At 46.0% G+C, this 23522-nt stretch overlaps 1 protein-coding gene across 7 annotated transcripts in view; it reads right to left on the bottom strand.

Moving 5' to 3' along the window:
- The window catches only part of GRIP2 (glutamate receptor interacting protein 2), a 412653-nt gene that overhangs the window by 54810 nt on the left and 334321 nt on the right, over positions 1–23522 (bottom strand). Inside the window, exon 1 of one of the 7 annotated variants that reach the window (XM_075321561.1) lies at positions 12711–12792. The exons of the other annotated variants lie outside the window; for them this stretch is intronic. Within the exon in view, the coding sequence (XP_075177676.1) occupies positions 12711–12750 (40 nt within the window). The 5' untranslated portion in view covers positions 12751–12792. Of the gene's footprint in view, positions 1–12710; positions 12793–23522 lie in introns of those variants that run through there. 7 annotated transcript variants of the gene reach the window in all.

Genomic DNA, 23522 nt, shown 5'->3' on the forward strand with positions numbered 1-23522 from the left:
GTATCACCTGGGCATCTCCTGTATATAATTATATATGTACATCTGGTATAACCTCGGCATCTCCTGTATATAATTATATATGTACATCTGGTATAACCTGGGCATCTCCTGTATGTAATTATATATGTACAGCTGGTATAACCTGGGCATCTCCTGTATATAATTATATATGTACAGCTGGTATAACCTGGGCATCTCCTGTATATAATTATATATGTACAGCTGGTATAACCTGGGCATCTCCTGTATATAATTATATATGTACAGCCGGTATAACCTGGGCATCTCCTGTATGTAATTATATATGTACATCTGGTATAACCTGGGCATCTCCTGTATGTAATTATATATGTACAGCTGGTATAACCTCGGCATCTCCTGTATATAATTATATATGTACATCTGGTATAACCTGGGCATCTCCTGTATACAATTATATATGTACAGCTGGTATACCTGGGCATCTCCTGTATATAATTATATATGTACAGCCGGTATAACCTGGGCATCTCCTGTATATAATTATATATGTACAGCTGGTATAACCTGGGCATCTCCTGTATGTAATTATATATGTACAGCTGGTATAACCTGGGCATCTCCTGTATATAATTATATATGTACAGCTGGTATAACCTGGGCATCTCCTGTATATAATTATATACGTACAGCTGGTATAACCTGGGCATCTCCTGTATGTAATTATATATGTACAGCTGGTATAACCTGGGCATCTCCTGTATATAATTATATATGTACAGCTGGTATAACCTGGGTATCTCCTGTATATAATTATATATGTACAACTGGTATAACCTGGGCATCTCCTGTATATAATTATATATGTACATCTGGTATAACCTGGGCATCTCCTGTATATAATTATATATGTACAGCTGGCATAACCTCGGCATCTCCTGTATATAATTATATATGTACATCTGGTATAACCTGGGCATCTCCTGTATACAATTATATATGTACAGCTGGTATCACCTGGGCATCTCCTGTATATAATTATATATGTACATCTGGTATAACCTGGGCATCTCCTGTATATAATTATATATGTACATCTGGTATAACCTGGGCATCTCCTGTATACAATTATATATGTACAGCTGGTATCACCTGGGCATCTCCTGTATATAATTATATATGTACATCTGGTATAACCTGGGCATCTCCTGTATATAATTATATATGTACATCTGGTATAACCTGGGCATCTCCTGTATATAATTATATATGTACAGCTGGTATCACCTGGGCATCTCCTGTATATAATTATATATGTACAGCTGGTATAACCTGGGCATCTCCTGTATATAATTATATATGTACAACTGGTATAACCTCGGCATCTCCTGTATATAATTATATATGTACATCTGGTATAACCTGGGCATCTCCTGTATATAATTATATATGTACAGCTGGTATAACCTGGGCATCTCCTGTATATAATTATATATGTACAGCTGGTATAACCCGAGCATCTCCTGTATATAATTATATATGTACAGCTGGTATAACCTGGACATCTCCTGTATATAATTATATATGTACAGCTGGTATCACCTGGGCATCTCCTGTATATAATTATATATGTACAGCTGGTATCACCTGGGCATCTCCTGTATATAATTATATATGTACAGCTGGTATCACCTGGGCATCTCCTGTATATAATTATATATGTACAGCTGGTATCACCTGGACATCTCCTGTATATAATTATATATGTACAGCTGGTATCACCTGGGCATCTCCTGTATATAATTATATATGTACAGCTGGTATCACCTGGGCATCTCCTGTATATAATTATATATGTACAGCTGATATCACCTGGGCATCTCCTGTATATAATTATATATGTACAGCTGGTATAACCTGGGCATCTCCTGTATATAATTATATATGTACAGCTGGTATCACCTGGGCATCTCCTGTATATAATTATATATGTACAGCTGGTATAACCTGGGCATCTCCTGTATATAATTATATATGTACAGCTGGTAGAACCTGGGCATCTCCTGTATATAATTATGTATGTACGGCTGGTATAACCTGGGTATCTACTGTATATAATATATGTACAGCTGTTATAACCTGGGCATCTCCTGTATATAATTATATATGTACAGCTGGTATAACCTGGGCATCTCCTGTATATAATAATATACAGTCATATGAAAAAGTTTGGGCACCCCTATTAATGTTAACCTCTTTTCTTTATAACAATTTGGGTTTTTGCAACAGCTATTTCAGTTTCATATATCTAATAACTGATGGACTGAGTAATATTTCTGGATTGAAATGAGGTTTATTGTACTAACAGAAAATGTGCAATCTGCATTTAAACAAAATTTGACCGGTGCAAAAGTATGGGCACCCTTATCAATTTCTTGATTTTAACACTCCTAACTACTTTTTACTGACTTACTAAAGCACTAAATTGGTTTTGTAACCTCATTGAGCTCTGAACTTCATAGGCAGGTGTATCCAATCATGAGAAAAGGTATTTAAGGTGGCCACTTGCAAGTTGTTCTCCTAGTTGAATGTCCTATGAAGAGTGGCATCATGGGCTCCTCAAAACAACTCTCAAATGATCTGAAAACAAAGATTATTCAACATAGTTGTTCAGGGGAAGGTACAAAAAGTTGTCTCAGAGATTTAAACTGTCAGTTTCCACTGTGAGGAACATAGTAAGGAAATGGAAGAACACAGGTACAGTTCTTGTTACGCCCAGAAGTGGCAGGCCAAGAAAAATATCAGAAAGGCAGAGAAGAAGAATGGTGAGAACAGTCAAGGACAATCCACAGACCACCTCCAAAGACCTGCAGCATCATCTTGCTGCAGATGGTGTCAATGTGCATCGGTCAACAATACAGCGCACGTTGCACAAGGAGAAGCTGTATGGGAGAGTGATGCAAAAGAAGCCGTTTCTGCAAGCATGCCACAAACAGAGTCGCCTGAGGTATGCAAAAGCACATTTGGACAAGCCAGTTACATTTTGGAAGAAGGTCCTGTGGACTGATGAAACAAAGATTGAGTTGTTTGGTCATACAAAAAGGCGAAAAAACACGGCATTCCAAGAAAAGCACTTGCTATCCACAGTAAAATTTGGTGGAGGTTCCATCATGCTTTGGGGCTGTGTGGCCAATGCCGGCACCGGGAATCTTGTTAAAGTTGAGGGTCGCATGGATTCAACTCAGTATCAGCAGATTCTTGACAATAATGTACAAGAATCAGTGACGAAGTTGAAGTTACACAGGGGATGGATATTTCAGCAAGACAATGATCCAAAACACCGCTCCAAATCTACTCAGGCATTGATGCAGAGGGACAATTACAATGTTCTCGAATGGCCATCCCTGTCCCCAGACCTGAATATCATTGAACATCTGTGGGATGATTTGAGGCGGCTGTCCATGCTCGGCGACCTCAAACTTAACTGAACTGGAATTGTTTTGTAAACAGGAATAGTCAAATATACCTTCATCCAGGATCCAGGAACTCATTAAAAGCTACAGGAAGCGACTAGAGGCAGTGATTTTTGCAAAAGGAGGATCTACAAAATATTAATGTCACTTTTATGTTAAGGTGCCCATACTTTTGCACCGGTCAAATTTTGTTTAAATGCGGATTGCACATTTTCTGTTAGTACAATAAACCTCATTTCAATCCAGAAAAATTGCTCAGTCCATCAGTTATTAGATATATGAAACTGAAATAGCAAAAACCCAAATTGCTATAAAGAAAAAAGGTTAACATTAATAGGGGTGCCCAAACTTTTTCATATGACTGTATGTACAGCTAGTATAACCTGGGCATCTCCTGTATATAATTATATATGTACAGCTGGTATAACCTGGGTATCTCCTGTATATAATTATATATGTACAGCTGGTATAACCTGGGCATCTCCTGTATATAATTATATATGTACAGCTGGTATAACCTGGGCATCTCCTGTATATAATTATATATGTACAGCTGGTATAACCTGGGCATCTCCTGTATATAATTATATATGTACAGCTGGTATAACCTGGGCATCTCCTGTATATAATTATATATGTACAGCTGGTATAACCTGGGCATCTTCTGTATATAATTATATATGTACAGCTGGTATAACCTGGGCATCTCCTGTATATAATTATATATGTACAGCTGGTATAACCTGGGCATCTCCTGTATATAATTATATATGTACAGCTGGTATAACCTGGGCATCTCCTGTATATAATTATATGTGTACAGCTGGTATAACCTGGGCATCTCCTGTATATATTATATATGTACAGCTGGAATGTTATGCATCTTCCTATATATATAGTGGTATATAGACCATGCTGGTACAACCTGGGCATTTTCTGGTATAGGTAATAGCTGTCTCCTCTTTATATGAAGCTGTTGGATTATATAAAGCAGCAGATGTATAAATTCACCTTGAGCGTCAATTATCTCGTTCAGCCGAGGTTGTTATAACAAGAACAGAAGCATGAAAACATTTTTTCCGCTCTCCGGATCGCTGTGACGCGTTTCCCATGTAATAAGCCGAACGCTGTAACCCAGTCTGCGAAGAGTTAACAATTCAGCTCAGTAAATCTAGGACGTTATATATTTTTGCTTGATTTATGCAAATCTTAAAATTCTGCTCAAAGAAGCGGATTATTCCAATACCTGCCCTGTACGAAGGGGCCAGCGAGGAGCAAATATGGCAGCGAAACGCAACAGAGCTAAGCGCAGGGTCCGGTCCGAGGCCGTGGAGAGCGGCTGACGGGCAACAGTGTCATTAATAATGCAATGAATTACTGTCACGTTAGCTGAAAAAAGTAACACGATAAATGCAGTCTGCGCCAATTAACTCCGAGGCAAGAAGTTCGTCCTTAGAGCGCGGGCGCATTACACAATATATGGGGACAATGAAATCTAACCAACATGTGCACCGAATACATGGGAGCGAAAGGGAGCGAATACATGTCCGCCAAACTGGAGGGAGCGAATACATGTCCGCCAAACTGGAGGGAGCGAATATACGGCCACCATACCGGAGGGAGCGAATACATGTCCGCCAAACTGGAGGGAGCGAATATACGGCCACCATACCGGAGGGAGCGAATACATGGTCACCATACCAAAGGGAGCGAATGCACGGCCACCATACCAAAGGGAGCGAATACACGGCCACCATACCGGAGGGAGCGAATACACGGCCACCATATCGGAGGGAGCGAATACACGGCCACCATACCAAAGGGAGCGAATACACGGCCACCATACCAAAGGGAGCGAATACACGGCCACCATACCAAAGGGAGCGAATACACGGCCACCATACCAAAGGGAGCGAATACACGGCCACCATACCAAAGGGAGCGAATACACGGCCACCATACCAAAGGGAGCGAATACACGGCCACCATACCAAAGGGAGCGAATACACGGCCACCATACCGGAGGGAGCGAATACACGGCCACCATACCGGAGGGAGCGAATACACGGCCACCATACCAAAGGGAGCGAATACACGGCCACCATACCGGAGGGAGCGAATACATGGCCACCATACCAAAGGGAGCGAATATACGGCCATCATACCAAAGGGAGCGAATACACGGCCACCATACCAAAGGGAGCAAATACACGGCCACCATACCAAAGGGAGCGAATACACGGCCACCATACCGGAGGGAGCGAATACACGGCCACCATACCAAAGGGAGCGAATACACGGCCACTATACCAAAGGGAGCGAATACACGGCCACCATACCAAAGGGAGCGAATACACGGCCACCATACCAAAGGGAGCGAATACACGGCCACCATACCAAAGGGAGCAAATACACGGCCACTATACCAAAGGGAGCGAATATACGGCCATCATACCGGAGGGAGCGAATACATGGTCACCATACCAAAGGGAGCGAATACACGGCCACCATACCAAAAGGGAGCGAATACACGGCCACCATACCAAAGGGAGCGAATACACGGCCACCATACCAAAGGGAGAGAATACACGGCCACCATACCAAAGGGAGCAAATACACGGCCACTATACCAAAGGGAGCGAATATACGGCCATCATACCGGAGGGAGCGAATACATGGTCACCATACCAAAGGGAGCGAATACACGGCCACCATACCAAAGGGAGCGAATACACGGTCACCATACCAAAGGGAGCGAATACACGGCCACCATACCAAAGGGAGCGAATACACGGCCACCATACCGGAGGGAGCGAATACACGGCCACCATACCGGAGGGAGCGAACACACGGCCACCATACCGGAGGGAGCGAATACATGGTCACCATACCAAAGGGAGCGAATACACGGCCACTATACCAAAGGGAGCGAATACACGGCCACCATACCAAAGGGAGCGAATACACAGCCACCATACCAAAGGGAGCGAATACACGGCCACCATACCAAAGGGAGCGAATACACAGCCACCATACCAAAGGGAGCGAATACACGGCCACCATACCAAAGGGAGCGAATACACGGCCACCATACCGGAGGGAGCGAATACACGGCCACCATACCGGAGGGAGCGAATACACGGCCACCATACCGGAGGGAGCGAATACATGGCCACCATACCAAAAGGAGCAAATACACGGCCGCCAAATTGGAGGAATGCCTCATTTTTGGAGCATGTGAGTACATGGCCGCCATATTGGTTGATGTCAGCTCTATTTTGCGGTTATTTTGGACCCCTCGGGTCACTTCGTCCGCACATCAGCTCATTAGTTCTCATACACATCTGTCACATTCCGGCTATACACGGTTGCTGTAATCAGCGTGGCGGATGAGACGTTTCCCTCCTGTATGTGACAGAGGACGCAGGTCGGATCATATAAAAAGCGTTTATCAGCTCTGATCTAATTGCCCATTAACCCTCCACCCTTTCCCTGGTGTAATGGATCAGGATGGTTTCAAAGTCGACAGCAGCGTCGTTCATCCTGAGATGATTGTGCTGGACGGTCAGAGCACGCTGTGGAGGGGGGAAAAAAATAAAAAGACAAGGCCCAGTCTGCGCCATCCTCACCAAGGGCCCCACCTGCGCCATCCTCACCCAGGGCCCCCCCTGAGCCATCCTCAGCCAGGGCCTCCCCTGCGCCATCCTCAGCCAGGGCCCCCCCTGCGCCATCCTCACCCAGGGCCCCCCCTGCACCATCCTCAGCCAGGGCCCCCACCTGCGCCATCCTCACCCAGGGCCCCCACCTGCGCCATCCTCACCCAGGGCCCCCACCTGCGCCATCCTCACCCAGGGCCCCCCCTGCACCATCCTCAGCCAGGGCCCCCACCTGCGCCATCCTCACCCAGGGCCCCCACCTGCGCCATCCTAACCCAGGGCCCCCCCTGAGCCATCCTCAGCCAGGGCCTCCCCTGCGCCATCCTCAGCCAGGGCCCCCCCTGCGCCATCCTCAGCCAGGGCCCCCACCTGCGCCATCCTCACCCAGGGCCCCCACCTGCGCCATCCTCACCCAGGGCCCCCCCTGCACCATCCTCAGCCAGGGCCCCCACCTGCGCCATCCTCACCCAGGGCCCCCACCTGCGCCATCCTCACCCAGGGCCCCCCCTGAGCCATCCTCAGCCAGGGCCTCCCCTGCGCCATCCTCAGCCAGGGCCCCCCCTGCGCCATCCTCAGCCAGGGCCCCACCTGCGCCATCCTCACCCAGGGCCCCCCCTGCACCATCCTCAGCCAGGGCCCCCACCTGCGCCATCCTCACCCAGGGCCCCCACCTGCGCCATCCTCACCCAGGGCCCCACCTGCGCCATCCTCACCCAGGGCCCCACCTGCGCCATCCTCACCCAGGGCCCCCCCTGCGCCATCCTCACCCAGGGCGCCAGTCTGAGGTACCCGCACCCAGGGCGCCCGTCTGAGCCGCCCGCAACCAGGGCGCCAGTCTGCGCCATCATCACCCAGAGCGCCAGTCTGAGCCGCCCGCAACCAGGGCGCCCGTCTGAGCCGCCCGCAACCAGGGCGCCAGTCTGCGCCATCATCACCCAGGGCGCCCGTCTGCGCCATCCTCACCCAGGGCCCCACCTGCGCCATCCTCACCCAGGGCCCCACCTGTGCCATCCTCACCCAGGGCCCCGCCTGCGCCATCCTCACCCAGGGCCCTGCCTGCGCCATCCTCACCCAGGGCGCCAGTCTGAGCCGCCCGCAACCAGGGCGCCCGTCTGAGCCGCCCGCAACCAGGGCGCTCATCTGAGCCACCCTCACCCAGGGCGCCTGTCTGTGCCATCCTCACCCAGGGCGCCCGTCTGAGTCACCCGCACCCAGGGCGCCCGTCTGAGCCACCCGCACCCAGGGCGCCCGTCTGAGCCACCCGCACCCACGGCGCCCGTCTGAGCCACCCGCACCCACGGCGCCCGTCTGAGCCACCCGCACCCAGGGCGCCCCTCTGAGCCACCCGCACCCAGAGCGCCCATCTGAGCCACCCGCACCCAGGGCGCCCATCTGAGCCACTCTCACCAAGGGCGCCCATCTGCGCTACCCTCACCCAGGGCGCCCATCTGCGCCATCCTCACCCAGGGCGCCCATCTGCGCCACCCGCACCCAGGGCCCAACCTGCGCTATTCTCACCAAGGGTTCCAAACCAGAACCCCAAGAATTAGATTTCAGACCAGGTTGCAATAATAATAAAAAAAAATACAACCCCTAGCCCCCTCCATAAATAGATACCAGGCCAGAATCCCTCTGCAAACCAGAGGGAAGCTGTTCAGATGCTGAGCTCTCCCCTTTCCTGTGTTTCCCGCTGCTATTGAGCCCCAAAACAGGAGACACCCTGATGCCGTTTGGTCTGGGTGCGGAGGGAAGATCAGGGCGAGGGGAACCCAGGACTTTTGCTGCTCTTCCAGGGGTCAAGGAGATTTCCCCTTTTTACAGGATATCCAGGAAGAGTTGTCGGGTCCGATGTAGGGGGTTGTATGGGGATCAAAATGTGGTTCAGTAGGAGCGGGGCACGTGGTTGGCCGTATATCGCAGCACTCATAGGTTTCTGTAGGGTACCCGCCATAGACACGAAAATGTGATTCCAAGGCTCCTCCAAGCGTCACGCGCTGTCGATTTATTGGGGGGTATTCTGACCCCTGAGAGTCACCATCACTGATAGAAATGCCCCTGATTGGAGACCCCTGATACAGACAAACAGCAGCTACTACAGATCTCCCTATTACAACTCCTATCATGATAGAGTAGAGCTGCAGTGTAAAGCATGGGGGGCAGATTATAAACTGCCGTTTTTGAGACTTTGACATACAAATGCTCAATAAAAATGTATCTTAAAATATATATTTCGTCTGTGACTGTTGTGAATTATCACTTTTGCAATCAGGCGAACTTATGATATATCCCTGTACACTGAACGGGACGTAATAAACGCGGAATGTTCTGCATATAATTAATATGGATCGAATCTGTAGATGGAAGATAAATGAGAATCGGGCAACTAGAACAAATCTATTCAATAACTGTCCATACGGCTGTGGGGAGAGGACAGGTGCGGGGGAGGGGGAGGTGGTCTGTGCGGATAACGTAAACATGTAAGGGCTCTGTATACAGACATTATATTGGATTACGAGCTAAGAATGCAAATACATTAATTAATAGAGGAGGGGATCCTATAAGAGTGCATAATGTACAGAGCTTTCCACCATGCTGCACCTTTCCACAGCTCTTCCTTCTCCAGCTCACTGTGAAGCCATGTAAAGCCCATGTCTGCCCTTCTATGTACTGGATGTCCTCTCCCACCTCCTAAAGACTGTAAGCTCTTATGACCAGGGGTGGCTCATTATATTTTGCTTTCTGACATGGATTTATTCTGCAGATCTAATTCATGCTGTCAGCTCTTGGAGGACGCACCGCTGCCGGGCAGGGTCGCACAATGTAGACCCCAAGTCAGATGTCCCATAGACTACACCCAGAATACTCGTCTGCAATGTGGCACCATGATCTGGCCCTAGGAAGCTGGTGCTCGTACTGCCCCCATCTATCATTCAGCTTTCCCAGAACCCTGAAAGGCAAGGTATGCCTATAGGAGTGGATACAATACTGACTACCCCAGGCTGATGCGCCAGGGAAGCTGGATGATATGCCCTGAGGTCGACAATGATAGTCACCCAGCTTTTCAAGAAACAGATCTAGTGCCTGATACCATGTAGTACTGAGCAATTACATCAGAAGAAGCTATGTGTGTACAGAACCCGAACAATGAATGCACCGAGGGAAGAAGTACCGAGCGACACAAACAAAGGACCGAGGGAAGAGGTGCTGAGCAACCCAAAGGACCAAGGGAAATAGGGCTCAGGTATCTAATCAACAGACCAAAGGAAGTGGTACCATGCGACCAACACAAAGGACCGAGTGAAGTGTACCAAGCGACCCAATAAACCAACTGAGGCATGTGCTACAGAGCAACCCAAACACAGGAACGAGGGAAATAGGGCTGAGGGATCCAATAAACGGACCGAAGGAAGTGGTATCAAGCGACCCAAACAAAGGACTGAGGGAAGTGGTACCAAGCGACCCAATAAACCAACTGAGGCACGTGCTACAGAGTGACCCAAACACAGGACCGAGGGAAATAGGGTTGAGGGATCTAATCAACGGACCAAGGAAAGTGGTACCATGTGACCCAATGAATGGACAAAGGCAAGTGGTAAAAAGCGACCCAAACACAGGACTGAGGGAAGTGGGGCTGAGGCATCTACTCAACAGACGAAGAAAAGTGGTATAGAACGACCCAAACAGAAGTCCAAGGGAAGTGATACCGAGCAACCCAAAAAAAGGACTGAGGAAGTAGTACTGAGCAACCCAATGAACAGTTCGAGGCAGGTGCTACAGAGCAACCCAAAAAAATTACACAGGGAAGTGGGACTGAGGGATCCAATCAACAAAACAAGGGAATTGGTATTATGCAACCCAAACAAAGGACCGAGGGAAGTGGTACCGAACGACCCAAAAAAAACTGAGGGAAGTGGGGCTGAAGCATCTAATCAACAGACCAAGAAAAGTAATAAAGAGTGACCCAAACAGAGGACTGAAGGGAAGTGGTACAAAGTGACCAAAACAGAGGACTGGAGGGAAGTGGTACAAAGTGACCAAAACAGAGGACTGGAGGGAAGTGGTACAGAGTGACCCAAACAGAGGACTGGAGGGAAGTGGTACAGAGTGACCCAAACAGAGGACTGGAGGGAAGTGGTACAGAGTGACCCAAACAGAGGACTGGAGGGAAGTGGTACAGAGTGACCCAAACAGAGGACTGGAGGGAAGTGGTACAGAGTGACCCAAACAGAGAACCGGAGGGAAGTGGTACAGAGTGACCCAAACAGAGAACTGGAGGTAAGTCGTACAGAGCGACCCAAACACAGGACTGGAGTGAAGTGGTACAAAGTGACCCAAACAGAGGACCGGAGGGAAGTGGTACAGAGCGACCCAAACAGAGGACTGGAGGGAAGTGGTACAGAGCGACCCAAACAGAGGACTGGAGGGAAGTGGTACAGAGTGACCCAAACAGAGGACCTGAGGGAAGTGGTACAGAGTGACCCAAACAGAGGACTGGAGGGAAGTGGTACAGAGTGACCCAAACACAGGACCAGAGGGAAGTGGTACAGAGCAACCCAAACAGAGGACTGGAGGGAAGTGGTACAGAGTGACCCAAACAAAGGACCGGAGGGAAATGGTACCGTGCGACCCAATGAATGGACCGAGGCAAGTGGTGCAGAGCGACCGAAAATAGGACCGAGGGAAGTGGGGCTGAAGGATCTAAATCAACGGATCAAAGGAAGTGGTACCATGCGATCCATTTAATGGATCAAAGTGAGTGGTACTGTGCGCAGAATTAATACTGTGATCTCAATCTGGCATACAAAATTGGAGAACTGGTTCAATGCAATAGACTAGCAGTATAGAATAACTATAGTGCAAGAGGATTCAAGCTATTGCTCTCTGTTATCAGTAATTTCAGACTGTGCTTCTGCACTTTTATAAGCTGCTGATTTCTGAATTGGAGGTCCTTTAAAACACTGTTGAATCATCTATTGGGACCCCCCATGATCAGTTTATTGTCAGTGGACACAAAACAGATGACCCCGAGATACTTCTATTATATTTGTAATTTCTCAGGAGAGAGAATTCCTGCGCCCCCGGACGTCTCACATTCCCCAAATACCAGCTGCACAATGTATACCGCCATATACCGCTACAAGCCCATCACAGAGCGCAGAGTCCAGAACTGCTACCTGATCCAGACTATGGCACTGAGCAAATAGTCATACCGTATCTACAGAGATGCAGCAGAGCCGAATTGTAGCACAGCTTTCTGCCCTAGTCTTCTGTACGCTGGAGGAGGCAGCGTGGCTCATTGGTGCCCTCTGTGGCTCCCAGCACTTGCCCTCCAGCTGCTGTATATACATCAGAGTGCCAGGCAGGGTAGTGCCATTAGTTTATATGGAGTACAAAAATATGCAAACACATCTCTGGCTGCAGTATAACTACAAGTCCCAGCAGTCAGGCTACAAGTGCACATTGTATGCAAAGTTAGCAGAACTGGAGACCCTTGAACTTGGCAGTAATGCCACTGGTTGGCACCAAGCACTGCCTGGCATTCATTGCCACAGACCGGGCGAGTGCTCGTATGCCTGTTAGATCAGAATTGAGAATCACTCACCAAAATCTGAGTGCAGATCCTTCCTGAGCCCACAGAGCATGTCTGCCGGAGAGCTGCATCCACCGCACAGCCTGCGCCTCTGCTCTGCGTCCAGCTCTGCTCACACTGGCACAGCCCACACAGCCGGGCAGACGCAGCGCTCCGCAATGATTGGATGGCACAGGGCAGCTCAACTTATCCAGCAGTAAGAAAAAAACCCTGAGACCCCTGAGCTTCTGCAGGATGGGGGTCTGTGGGGTTTTTAATGCCAAGAAGTACCCAATCTAAATAATCTATAAAAGGGGTCAACATTTTCCAAAAAGTTACCTAGTGCATTATTTCCTTCCTAAGAAAATGTAATTATTTGCCATACACAGGGCTACAAGATGATAATGGAGGGTCACCGTGGTATACAGCCACCATCAGGGTCAGGGGCGGAACAGGGGACCATGGGGCCACAGAGCAAAACTGGGAATGGGGCCCCAAACTGCCAGGACTCCATCAGTAAGGTGAGGACACGAAAAGCTTCTGGTTATGTTAGTATCCCAAATGCATAGGAATAAAGTAACCATCAGAAGCCAGGGGTAACACACATAGCAATGTCAGAGGTCAGGGTAGGGTCGAAACTATCGCAGTTGCAGAGGGTGTGACCGTGACCTTGCTGGAGGGGGCCACTGGACCCCCATACAGCTGAAATGTATCACAGTGCAGAGACCCGGACAATCAGAGGCTAGTAGCTGATGTCGACGAGCCAATGGAAGACTTTAGGCTGTCCATTATACTATATGGAGGGCTATAGGGGGTGCATTATACTATATGGAGAACTATGGCGTGTGCAGTATACTATAGAGAGGGCTATGGGGGTGCATTATACTATATGGAGGGCTATGGGGGTGCATTATACTATATGGAGGACTATGGGGTGTGCATTATACTATATGGAGGGCTATAGGGGTGCATTATACTATATGGAGGACTATGGGGTGTGCAATATACTATAGAGAGGGCTACGGGGGTGCATTATACTATATGTAGGACTATGGGGTGTGCATTATACTATATGGAGGACTATGGGGTATGCATTATACTATATGGAGGACTATGGGGTGTGCATTATACTATAGAGAGGGCTATGGGGGTGCATTATACTATATGTAGGACTATGGGGTGTGCATTATACTATATGGAGGACTATGGGGTATGCATTATACTATATGGAGGACTATGGGGTGTGCAATATACTATAGAGAGGGCTATGGGGGTGCATTATACTATATGTAGGACTATGGGGTGTGCATTATACTATATGGAGGACTATGGGGTATGCATTATACTATATGGAGGACTATGGGGTGTGCATTATACTATATGGAGGACTATGGGGTGTGCATTATACTATATGGAGGACTATGGGCTGTGCATTATACTATATGGAGGACTATGGGGTGTGCATTATACTATATGGAGGACTATGGAGTGTGCATTATGTTAAATGGAGGACTATGGGGAATGCAATATACTATATGGAGAAATATTGGGTGCATTACACTATATGGAGGACTATGAGAGGGTGCATTAGATTATATGGAGGATTATGGAGTGTGCATTATGCTATATGGAGGAATATTGGGTGCATTATACTATATGTAGGACTATGGGGTGCAGGATAATATATGGAGGACTATGGGAGGGTTACATTAGATTATATGGAGGATTATGGGGTGTGCATTTTATTATATGGAGGATTATGGGGTGTGCATTATATTATATGGAGGACTATGGGGTATGAATTATATAATATGGAGGACTATGGGGTATGCATTATATAATATGGAGGACTATGGGGTGTGCATTATATTATATGGAGGATTATGGGGTGTGCATTATATTATATGGAGGACTATACGGTGTGCATTATACTATATGAAGACTATGGGGGTGCATTACACTATATGGAGGACTGTTTGGAATGCATTATATATGAAGGACTACGGCAGATACATTATACCACATCGAGGACTATGGGTGTGCATTATACTATATGGAGGTGCATTATACTATATTGAGGATTATGTGGTGTTCAATATACTATATGGAGGACTATCATACTGAATGGAGGACTATGGGGGTGCATTATATTATATAGAGCACTATGGGGGTGCATTATATTATATGGAGGACTATGGGGGCCCATTATATTATATGGAGAACTATGGGGGTTCCATTATACTATATGAAAGTAAATGTGGGCCCATTATACTATAGAAAAGGCTATGTCATTATACACAGATAATGCACATGTCACTGTACAGAGCTACCGTAGGGATATGTTCAGTATATGCCTTCAATGTGAAAAGTAAAGAAGTGATGTGAGGCAGATTAGAAAAACATGGATGCCTTCTTCTTGAAACAGCACAATAATAATGATGATGGCGACATCATAGTCAGCTGAGGCAGAATAGTGAATGCGGTGGCAGCGGTGGCGTCTGCTGGTGTCAGTCACGTGGCTGCAGCTGTTGTGCTGCATACATGGCCTGGGAGATATAAACAGTTGTTTGATGTAACTGAGATCTTTGGCATAGAGAACGTGCTCAATATGGAAGCAAAAAAATAAAAAAAGACAGGATTTCTGGGCCAGTTCAGTCTACATAGGGTTAACAACGCAAATATTCCTTGCAGTCCTAAAATATGTACATAGGTAAAACCCACATTGATGTATCAGCACAGGGATAATGCACACAGCTATGTCACAGTACAGGGATAATGCACACAGTGATGTCACAGTACAGGGATAATGCACACAGTGATGTCACAGTACAGGGATAATACACACAGTGGTGTCACAGTACAGGGATAATACACACAGTGATGTCACAGTACAGGGGTAATACACACAGTGATGTCACAGTACAGGGATAATACACACAGTGATGTCACAGTACAGGGGTAATACACACAGTGATGTCACAGTACAGGGGTAATATGCACAGGGATAATATACACAGTACAGGGATAATGCACACAGGGATGTCACAGTACAGGGATAATGCACACAGTGATGTCACAGTACAGGGATAATACACACAGTGATGTCACAGTACAGGGATAATACACAGTGATGTCACAGTACAGGGATAATACACACAGTGATGTCACAGTACAGGGATAATACACACAGTAATGTCACAGTACAGGGATAATACACACAGTGATGTCACAGTACAGGGGTAATATACACAGGGATAATATACACAGTACAGGGATAATGCACACAGTGATGTCACAGTACAGGGATAATGCACACAGTGATGTCACAGTACAGGGATAATACACACAGTGGTGTCACAGTACAGGGATAATACACACAGTGATGTCACAGTACAGGGGTAATATACACAGGGATAATATACACAGTACAGGGATAATGCACACAGTGATGTCACAGTACAGGGATAATGCACACAGTGATGTCACAGTACAGGGATAATACACACAGTGATGTCACAGTACAGGCATAATGCACACAGTGATGTCACAGTACAGGGATAATGCACACAGTGATGTCACAGTACAGGCATAATGCACACAGTGATGTCACAGTACAGGGATAATGCACACTGTGATGTCACAGTACAGGGATAATGCACACAGTGATGTCACAGTACAGGGATAATACACATAGTGGTGTCACAGTACAGGGATAATACACACAGTGATGTCACAGTACAGGGGTAATATACACAGGGATAATATACACAGTGATGTCACAGTACAGGGATAATGCACACAGTGGTGTCACAGTACAGGCATAATGCACACAGTGATGTCACAGTACAGGCATAATACTTACTACAGGGATAATATACACAGTGATGTCACAGTACAGGGATAATGCACACAGCGATGTCACAGTACAGGGATAATACACACAGTGATGTCACAGTACAGGGATAATACACACAGTGATGTCACAGTACAGGGATAATACACACAGTGATGTCACAGTACAGGCATAATACTTACTACAGGGATAATATACACAGTGATGTCACAGTACAGGGATAATGCACACAGTGATGTCACAGTACAGGGATAATGCACACAGTGGTGTCACAGTACAGGCATAATGCACACAGTGATGTCACAGTACAGGGATAATGCACACAGTGATGTCACAGTACAGGCATAATGCACACAGTGATGTCACAGTACAGGGATAATGCACACAGTGAAGTCACAGTACAGGGATAATGCACACAGTGATGTCACAGTACAGGGATAATGCACACAGTGATGTCACAGTACAGGGATAATACACACAGGGATGTCACAGTACAGGGATAATACACACAGTGATGTCACAGTACAGGGATAATGCACACAGTGATGTCACAGTACAGGGATAATGCACACAGGGATGTCACAGTACAGGGATAATGCACACAGAGATGTCACAGTACAGGGATAATACACACAGGGATGTCACAGTACAGGGATAATACACACAGTGATGTCACAGTACAGGGATAATGCACACAGTGATGTCACAGTACAGGGATAATACACACAGGGATGTCACAGTACAGGGATAATACACACAGGGATGTCACAGTACAGGGATAATACACACAGGGATGTTACAGTACAGGGATAATGCACACAGAGATGTCACAGTACAGGGATAATACACACAGGGATGTCACAGTACAGGGATAATGCACACAGGGATGTCACAGTACAGGGATAATGCACACAGAGATGTCACAGTACAGGGATAATACACACAGAGATGTCACAGTACAGGGATAATACACACAGGGATGTCACAGTACAGGGATAATATACACAGGGATAATATACACAGTACAGGGATAATGCACACAGTGATGTCACAGTACAGGGATAATACACACAGGGATGTCACAGTACAGGGATAATACACACAGGGATGTCACAGTACAGGGATAATACACACAGGGATGTCACAGTACAGGGATAATACACACAGTGATGTCACAGTACAGGGATAATACACACAGTGATGTCACAGTGCAGGCATAATGCACACAGTGATGTCACAGTACAGGGATAATGCACACAGTGATGTCACAGTACAGGCATAATGCACACAGTGATGTCACAGTACAGGGATAATGCACACTGTGATGTCACAGTACAGGGATAATGCACACAGTGATGTCACAGTACAGGGATAATACACACAGTGGTGTCACAGTACAGGGATAATACACACAGTGATGTCACAGTACAGGGGTAATATACACAGGGATAATATACACAGTGATGTCACAGTACAGGGATAATGCACACAGTGGTGTCACAGTACAGGCATAATGCACACAGTGATGTCACAGTACAGGCATAATACTTACTACAGGGATAATATACACAGTGATGTCACAGTACAGGGATAATGCACACAGCGATGTCACAGTACAGGGATAATACACACAGTGATGTCACAGTACAGGGATAATACACACAGTGATGTCACAGTACAGGGATAATACACACAGTGATGTCACAGTACAGGCATAATACTTACTACAGGGATAATATACACAGTGATGTCACAGTACAGGGATAATGCACACAGTGATGTCACAGTACAGGGATAATGCACACAGTGGTGTCACAGTACAGGCATAATGCACACAGTGATGTCACAGTACAGGGATAATGCACACAGTGATGTCACAGTACAGGCATAATGCACACAGTGATGTCACAGTACAGGGATAATGCACACAGTGAAGTCACAGTACAGGGATAATGCACACAGTGATGTCACAGTACAGGGATAATGCACACAGTGATGTCACAGTACAGGGATAATACACACAGGGATGTCACAGTACAGGGATAATACACACAGTGATGTCACAGTACAGGGATAATGCACACAGTGATGTCACAGTACAGGGATAATGCACACAGGGATGTCACAGTACAGGGATAATGCACACAGAGATGTCACAGTACAGGGATAATACACACAGGGATGTCACAGTACAGGGATAATACACACAGTGATGTCACAGTACAGGGATAATGCACACAGTGATGTCACAGTACAGGGATAATACACACAGGGATGTCACAGTACAGGGATAATACACACAGGGATGTCACAGTACAGGGATAATACACACAGGGATGTCACAGTACAGGGATAATGCACACAGAGATGTCACAGTACAGGGATAATACACACAGGGATGTCACAGTACAGGGATAATGCACACAGGGATGTCACAGTACAGGGATAATGCACACAGAGATGTCACAGTACAGGGATAATACACACAGAGATGTCACAGTACAGGGATAATACACACAGGGATGTCACAGTACAGGGATAATATACACAGGGATAATATACACAGTACAGGGATAATGCACACAGTGATGTCACAGTACAGGGATAATACACACAGGGATGTCACAGTACAGGGATAATACACACAGGGATGTCACAGTACAGGGATAATACACACAGGGATGTCACAGTACAGGGATAATACACACAGTGATGTCACAGTACAGGGATAATACACACAGTGATGTCACAGTGCAGGCATAATGCACACAGTGATGTCACAGTACAGGGATAATGCACACAGTGATGTCACAGTACAGGCATAATGCACACAGTGATGTCACAGTACAGGGATAATGCACACTGTGATGTCACAGTACAGGGATAATGCACACAGTGATGTCACAGTACAGGGATAATACACACAGTGGTGTCACAGTACAGGGATAATACACACAGTGATGTCACAGTACAGGGGTAATATACACAGGGATAATATACACAGTGATGTCACAGTACAGGGATAATGCACACAGTGGTGTCACAGTACAGGCATAATGCACACAGTGATGTCACAGTACAGGCATAATACTTACTACAGGGATAATATACACAGTGATGTCACAGTACAGGGATAATGCACACAGCGATGTCACAGTACAGGGATAATACACACAGTGATGTCACAGTACAGGGATAATACACACAGTGATGTCACAGTACAGGGATAATACACACAGTGATGTCACAGTACAGGCATAATACTTACTACAGGGATAATATACACAGTGATGTCACAGTACAGGGATAATGCACACAGTGATGTCACAGTACAGGGATAATGCACACAGTGGTGTCACAGTACAGGCATAATGCACACAGTGATGTCACAGTACAGGGATAATGCACACAGTGATGTCACAGTACAGGCATAATGCACACAGTGATGTCACAGTACAGGGATAATGCACACAGTGATGTCACAGTACAGGGATAATACTTACTACAGGGATAATATACACAGTGATGTCACAGTACAGGGATAATGCACACAGTGAAGTCACAGTACAGGGATAATGCACACAGTGATGTCACAGTACAGGGATAATGCACACAGTGATGTCACAGTACAGGGATAATACACACAGGGATGTCACAGTACAGGGATAATACACACAGTGATGTCACAGTACAGGGATAATGCACACAGTGATGTCACAGTACAGGGATAATGCACACAGGGATGTCACAGTACAGGGATAATGCACACAGAGATGTCACAGTACAGGGATAATACACACAGGGATGTCACAGTACAGGGATAATACACACAGTGATGTCACAGTACAGGGATAATGCACACAGTGATGTCACAGTACAGGGATAATACACACAGGGATGTCACAGTACAGGGATAATGCACACAGGGATGTCACAGTACAGGGATAATGCACACAGAGATGTCACAGTACAGGGATAATACACACAGAGATGTCACAGTACAGGGATAATACACACAGGGATGTCACAGTACAGGGATAATATACACAGGGATAATATACACAGTACAGGGATAATGCACACAGTGATGTCACAGTACAGGGATAATACACACAGGGATGTCACAGTACAGGGATAATACACACAGGGATGTCACAGTACAGGGATAATGCACACAGGGATGTCACAGTACAGGGATAATACACACAGTGAAGGATGGATCATTTTCACTTATAGTTATCTATTACTAACAGCCCCTTGTGCTAAGGTGGAGATGGACCCTTAGTTGTTGTGCTCTACACCAGCGCCATACCTGCTGCCCTGTAAAGATGACTACCGCAGAGGTAAAGCACATTAATGGCTTGGCTCTGGATGATGTAAGGGCAATGTACAGAGCAGCTGCAGAGAGGAGCGCCCTGACTTTCACTGCTTTGCACAGTTTTGCCTCCCACATGATAACAGAAGAATACAACTCCTACACCTGGATATAATATCACACAGAGGAGTCTGTGCACTGTACGGCATTGGAGCCATTACTAGCAGGACTGCTGAAAAGAGCTCATGTGTATGGCAACACAGGGTGTCCCTATGGGTCCATAATACAGAACTGTTGGTGCCATTATACCTCCATGGGGCGCTGTGTGCTCCTCAATAATACAGCAATCACTTAGATTCTGATGATGAATTGTCTGAAATATTAGTTTTCTATTTGGCCACTAGAGGTCAGCAGATGACACATTTCAGACTAGTAAAGTAAATCGGTCTCACTTTACAGCTCGCTGCTACTCAGTATTTTTGTATGTAAAAGTCAACTTTGTTGCACTTTAATTTTTACAATACTTTCAATATGTAATTAAAGAGTATGAATACTTTTTACAGCCATTGTGTAGTGAAATTTTGGAAAAATCCAATACAAAAAAATGCAAATTGTGTTTACAGCTCCTCTGCAGAGATAAGAGTCTCCATGTTGAGACTATGAACCTGCTGGTCTCCCGGATCTAAAAAGTTAGAAGGGGGTGCAGCACTGTCACCCTTTCGTTCTCCATATCGGTTGGTATCTTACAAGTAAGATCCCCATTAATCAGAACAAGGCCCCCGAGCAATAATATAGGGGCCCTTTGCAGTCCAATAACTCATAATATTCCCACTTGCTTTTGAGGTGGTCCCCTTTCCATGTGGATCCCTGTTCAGGTTCCCCAATAGTAGATCCACCCATGGATCAGACAGTGATTGCATATGAAAGCATCATTTTCAATGTTACCAATAACCCTTTAAGCACCAAAATCGCTTTCCACAAAATGCCATCTAGGTGGCGCTGTTTTAACACAACTTTGTATATCAACCTGTTTTGTTTGTTATTTCTGCCTCTACTGAAGTCATCAGGTACGTGACAAGTTTACCGCCAGGAAAACATTCCCAGAAAGTGTCTGTCACCAACTGTGAGTGGCAGCTGTTCCCCTGGGGTGGAAGTACCTACTATTGCATTAGAGGAGTCAATTAATCAGTAAGGCATCGACCGCGCCTCCCACTGGCTACAATGTTTTCCAAAACTCATTAATTTGCTGCATATTGAATTTTAGGTAAAATAAAAAGTTGCAGCTTTACAAAGTGGAAATCACTTATTAATGCCCTAGGCGCTGATGGTACACCCACAGATGAGAGTACCGCTATCGGAAATGCAGAGACCAAGAGCTTTATGGGTAGAGCTGGGTGCTCTCACTGTGCAATCTTGGAGGGTAAGGGAGGTAGATAATCTAATACATACAGCTAAGGGGTACTTTGCACGCTGCGACATCGCAGGCCGATGCTGCGATGCCGAGCGCGATAGTCCCCGCCCCCGTCGCAGCAGCGATTTCCTTGTGATAGCTGCCGTAGCGAACATTATCGCTACGGCAGCTTCACATTTTTAGATTTTTGATAACAATGAAAGATAATTACCTTTCACAAATGGTACAGGACCCCACAAGAGGGGGAGCACTACTAGACCTTGTACTAACCAATAGGTCAGACCGCATATCAAATATACAAGTTGGGGGTTACTTGGGGAATAGTGATCACAAAATAATAAGTTTTCATGTATTCTTTAGTAAGATGTATAGTAGAGGGGCTACAAGGACACTAAACTTCAGGAAAGCAAATTTTAAACGGTTGAGAGATGATCTTAGTGCAATAAACTGGGATGATGTACTAAGTAATAAAAGTACACAAAGCAAATGGGAGACTTTTATGAGCATCCTGAATAGGGCTTGTGCAGAAAATATACCCTATGGGAACAAACATGCTAGAAATAGGAGGAAACCCCTATGGCTAAATAGAGCTGTAAGGGAAGCAATAAAAGAAAAACAGAAAGCCTTAAAAGAATTAAAGAGGGTAGGTAGTGATGAGGCATTATATAATTATAGAAAATTAAATAAAATATGTAAAAAGCAAATTAAGTTAGCTAAGTTTGAGACAGAGAGACTCATTGCGAGAAAAAGTAAAAATAATCCTAAAATATTCTTTAACTACATAAACAGTAAAAAACTGAAAAGCGATAGTGTTGGCCCCCTTAAAAATAGTCTTGGTGAAATGGTGGAAGGGGATGAGGGTAAAGCCAACCTGCTGAATGACTTTTTTTCTACGGTTTTTATACAAGAAAATGCCATGGCAGATGACATGATACCATAAATTCACCCTTGAATATTACCTGCTTAACCCAGCAGGAAGTACGCCGCCGCCTCGAAATCACTAAGGTTGACAAATCTCCGGGCCCGGATGGCATACACCCCAGAGTACTACAGGAATTGAGTTCTGTGATAGATAGACCATTATTTTTAATCTTCTCAGATTCCTTAATAACAGGGTCGGTACCGCAGGACTGGCGCATAGCAAATGTGGTGCCAATATTCAAAAAGGGGACAAAAACTGAGCCGGGAAATTATAGGCCAGTAAGTTTAACCTCTACGGTTGGTAAACTCCTTGAGGGTTTCTTGAGAGATGCTATACTGGAGTAT

This window comes from Anomaloglossus baeobatrachus, chromosome 8 (assembly GCF_048569485.1).
Source record: "Anomaloglossus baeobatrachus isolate aAnoBae1 chromosome 8, aAnoBae1.hap1, whole genome shotgun sequence".
NCBI classification, from domain to species: Eukaryota; Metazoa; Chordata; class Amphibia; order Anura; family Aromobatidae; genus Anomaloglossus; species Anomaloglossus baeobatrachus.